The 4,477-nt window shown below is 62.7% G+C and overlaps 1 protein-coding gene across 1 annotated transcript; it reads right to left on the bottom strand.

The window, feature by feature from the left end:
- Positions 1–1,700: 1,700 nt before the first annotated feature.
- On the bottom strand, positions 1,701–4,205 carry FOXQ1 (forkhead box Q1). The gene has a single exon (XM_043450864.1). It carries the CDS (start codon positions 3,632–3,634, stop codon positions 2,498–2,500), a length of 1,137 nt encoding a protein of 378 aa, XP_043306799.1. The 5' UTR covers positions 3,635–4,205; the 3' UTR covers positions 1,701–2,497.
- Positions 4,206–4,477: the final 272 nt, after the last annotated feature.

Genomic DNA, 4,477 nt, shown 5'->3' with positions numbered 1-4,477 from the left:
GAAACTGCCGTACGGATGCCAAGCTCCCAGGGCTGAGTGGGTTGCAGCCGCGGCGGGACCTCCGCCCTCCGCCGCCTCCAGTCCGGCCCAGCGGGGCGATGCGCAGGGTTCGCGCCAGCGGGAGTCTGTCAGGTCCCCTGACTCTGGCCTTTCTGTAGAGAACCTGGTGGTCGCTGGCGGCGAGGCGAAGGTGGCCCCTCACTCACCGGGGTCCGTCCGGAGTGTGTCTCGGGGAGGACTGACCTTGGAGGGGAGCGGGAAGCGCTGAGACTGAGAAGACATCTCCTTTCCCCTCGCTGTTTCTGTCCACTCGCAGAGTCGTCCTCGAGTATCCACTGGACATGAAAACACTGGCTTTACCAACCCGAGGGGGCGGTATTAGGACCCGGCCTCTGAAGGCGGCAGAGTCGGAGAGGAGGGCTTGGTCGGCTGCAGTCAGCGATGGGGTCGGGAGGGCGCTCCCCTGGCTTCCCGGGTGCCTTTAGGGTCTCAAGGAACTGAGCGATGGTCCCCTCTTCTACCCCGTGAACCTGGGCTCCCCCATTTCAGTTTTATTTTCTCATCTAATTATTGGCCATGTGGGTGCAATCTCCATGTAAATGGGTGCCTTTTGTCCTAATTCAACCCTGTTATTATCCTTCCTCATGACCACTAAGTAGATCAAATCAGAATCAGTCAGGACTTGCTTCCCGTTAACTAGACTTAGGGATGGGCTTTTCCCTCCTATTTTTGCCAAAACACAGCATCCTGAAGTAAACCCCACTCACCGTACCCAGCCCCCACGTCACCCTCTTGTCTTGGTTACGATGACACCTGCCCAACCCCCGGAACAGCATCGGGGCCTGAATTTACAGCCTCTGAGTCTTCACTCTTTACATTCCTTTTCCAAGACTGCAGCCCAGGGACTGTTAGAGCTCGGCTGCCTCTGAGATTTTGAAGAAGCCGACGTGAACGCTGACTTCCGGTTCGTCCTCTGATGGACCCTCCCTCCTACGTCACCAGTGGCTCTTCCCTGCAGGTCAGAAGGAGCCAGGCCACCGGGACTCCAGCAGACAAAACCTCCTCTGCATTCCTAAATAGGTGCGTGGTTTTGTTTAGATACAGAAAACACTGACTTTCAAAATGTTCTTAAAACTGCCCTGAAGCACTTCCCTGGGGGGGTCCATGGCTAGGACTTCAAGCTCCCAATGCAGGGGGCCCAGGTTCAACCCCTGGTCAGGGGACTAGATGCTACATGCCACAACTAAGACACAATCAAATAATTAAGAAAAAAATTTCCCTGCGGAAATCTTCAGTGTTAAGACCGTCCCTTGCCAAGATCACATTTTTGAGTGTGATCAGAACCAGTTTACCTGATAATGTCTGATGGTTAACAGCTGAACTTGTCCCCAGAGGTTCTTGGGGAAGCCGGGCCCACATGTTCTGGTAACTTAAGTGAATTCTTAGAGGTCATTGCTTTGACGTTTAAGAAACCCCACTGATGGAAGTTGGATCCTGCAGAATCTCACAGCGATGTGTCAGGTAATGAAATCCACAGCATCTACCTTTACTGAATTATTCAGGAAAACGGTTTGAACTCCACAAGGTGAATTATTCAGGAAAACAGTTTGAACAACACAAGGAGTTTCTTAAGAGTCAAACCTGAGATCATTTGGGAAGGGGGTACAAAACTCTGTCTTCAACCCATCACCACGAAGTGCTAAAGTCAATTGTCAGTTTTATTAAAAAATAAGCACTATGCCTGGGTTTCATAAAATTTATACATGAATATGTACATAGACAAATAATATTAAAAATAAAAATCACACTTGCTTTCAAGTGGCAGTGACCCTGGCACCCCACAAACATAACGGTTAGCTTTTCCTTGGAAGAAGCCACCTGGCCTAAAGAGACCACACTTAAGAAATGACCCAACAGACAGTAAAGCCACAACCGTTGCCTGCAACATTTTCCATTCGGGTTTCAAAAATATATAAATAATTTAATTACAAAACCCAACAATATATATATTTTTCATCTTTTGGCACAGTGGAACTGGTCAATAGCAGAGATGACTGAAGCGCCTCTGGCCCCTCCCGCTCAGCCGCACCTGTAAACACCACAGGCACAAAGGGAGGGGGCCCGGGACCCCCCCGCAGTAGTCGCGTCATGGATCACCTGGAATGGTTCCCCGATGTGCTGTTTAGGCTTTGTTTCGCTTTGTAAGGGACAAAGCACCGGAAGGTGCAACGAAAACAGCAGGAAGAAGGCAGAGCCTGGGCCGCGAGAAGTTTCTGTGAAGGGACGGGCACAGGCTTGGTTCAGGAATGGAAACTGTCGGAGGCCCTGCTTTGCTCCTCTGCAACGTGAGTTATTAAGGACGAAGGGAAACGTTCGGGATGCAGTTGAGACCCTTCTGTCCGGTGTTCGCTGTAAGGCACGTCGGGTGATGGTTCTGTGACCGTCTCTGTCCTCGGGCGGAAAGCGCCCGGCCCCGAGCCCGCGTCCCCCGCCGCGCTCATGCCAGGAGCGTCTCAGGCCGACCAGGCAGGTGCGGGCCGGGCGCGCGGGCCGAGGCCGCGAGCAGGGCGTCGGGTAGCCGCACGGGGCAGTACAGGTGCGCACCGGCGGCCGGGCCTCGGAGCGGCTTGGCCGGGGCCGGGGAGGCCAGGGGCGCTAGGAGGAGGGGCGGCGCCTCGGCCCCGCGCGCTAGCAGCCCCGGCGGCTCGGCCGCTCCAAACGCGCAGAGCGGCAGCAGGGCCCCGGCGGGCGCGGCCTGGAGCAGCGGCGGGTAGGCGGGCGGCGGCGGCGGCGGCGGCGGGCAAGGCGCCGCGCCCCACGGAGGGCGCGCCCCGGGGCCCGCGTCCCCGGCGCGGCGGCTGCGGAAGGGTTTGCTGAGGATGCTGTCGATGGCGAAGGGGCCGCAGAATCTGCCCGCCGGGCTGGCGCGCCCCTCCGGGCGGGCGGGCGAGTGCGCGCGGGGCGAAGCCGGGGCCGGGGCGGCGGGCGCGGGCGGCGGGGCCGCTGCGCGGTGGCCGAGGCGCTTGCGGCGGCGGCGGAAGACGCCGTCGGCGAAGGTGTACTCGCTGTTGGGGTTCAGCGTCCAGTAGTTGTCCTTGCCCCAGGGCCGCGAGGGGTCGCGCAGCACCTTGACGAAGCAGTCGTTGAGCGAGAGGTTGTGGCGCACCGAGTTGCGCCAGCCCGTGTAGCTGCCGCGGAAGAACGGGAACCTGCCCATGAGGTACTCGTTGATCTCGGCCAGCGTCAGGCGCCCGCCCGCCGAGTCGCGGATGGCCATGGCGATGAGCGCGATGTACGAATACGGGGGCTTGGGCCGCCGCGTGTACGGCTTGCCGCGCGCGCCCTCGCCGCCGCCCGCGCCCCCCGACCCTGCGTCCCCGGCTCCGGGCCCCGCCGCCGCCGCCGCCCCCGCAGCGCCAGCCGCGCCCGCCGCCTCAGCGCCCGGCCCGCCGCCCGCGCTCCGCTCGCCGCCGCCTGCCGCCGGGCTGTTGGCCGCGCAGTCCCCATCCGAGCCCAGGGAGTCGTCGCCCGCGGCCGACAGCGGAGACGGCGCGTCGCTGCCGCCCGCACCCTCCAGATCACTCCCCGGCTTGTCTCCGAGACCCGCGCGGGGCCCGAACACCTCCAGCTTCATGCCCGCGCCCGTCCCCGCCCGGCGCGTACCCTTTGCCTCCGCGCAGTCCTGGACAGCGGGCGCCCGGGGCGGGGTGGCGATCGGGGCCGGGGTCCTGGCCTCTCCCGGAGCTCGCCTTCCTCTGGGTGAGACAGTCGCTTTCCGGATTGGAGTCCCCTTCCGCTGGAGTTCTTCTTTGGAGTGCTTGTGCTTATTGGGTGAACCGACAGGGGCGAAGAGGGAGGAGCTGGGGGCGTACTGGCTTCAGGATGCGGAGCGGAGACTTGGGGGAAGGCGTGCAGAGCCGCGGTTCCAGCCTCGGGTGCCGGGGCGCGCGGGGCTTGGAGTTCCTGCCGGAGGAGGAAGCGTGCGCATCTGCTTCCCGTTCCAAAGATGGGGTTTCTTCTCCCGCAGTCGCAGGTCCCGTTCAGGCGTCCTCGCGGGTCGAGTCAGTGCCGGCTGCCGTGCCTGCCGCCCCGGGGCGAGGGTCCAGCCTTCACCCTCGAGCGCCCACGGAGCCGAGTCCCCGAGGCCGTGGCGCCCGCAACCGCCTTCCCGCCCCCGGCATCCGGAGCAGCATCTCCACGCTTGCCGCCGCGGCCCCGTCTCGTCTCCACCTTCGACCCGGCCCAATATAACCCCGCGGCGCCCCGCGAGGGCGGGGCCTGGGCGCCGACGAGGGGTGGGGAGCGAGGTGGCCCAGGTGGCCGCGGCTCCGGAGCGGGCGCGCGCTAGGCGGAGGCCACGCGGCGGCGCGGCCGCAGGTTGTTTGTTTTGGGTCCGCCCGGCCCCGCCCTCCTCCTCCCGCCAATGGGAGGCGTGCGCGCGGCTGAGGTCCGCGCGGCTGCGCGCGTGCCTGAGCGC

The sequence above is a fragment of the Cervus canadensis genome, chromosome 28 (genome assembly GCF_019320065.1).
Source record: "Cervus canadensis isolate Bull #8, Minnesota chromosome 28, ASM1932006v1, whole genome shotgun sequence".
Taxonomy (NCBI): Eukaryota; Metazoa; Chordata; class Mammalia; order Artiodactyla; family Cervidae; genus Cervus; species Cervus canadensis.
This window is presented reverse-complemented; position numbering and strand designations above follow the sequence as displayed.

Bases quoted from the DNA above. Each gene is read 5' to 3' on its own strand.
- FOXQ1 (XM_043450864.1), bottom strand. From the start codon at position 3,634: ATGAAGCTGGAGGTGTTCGGGCCCCGCGCGGGTCTCGGAGACAAGCCG.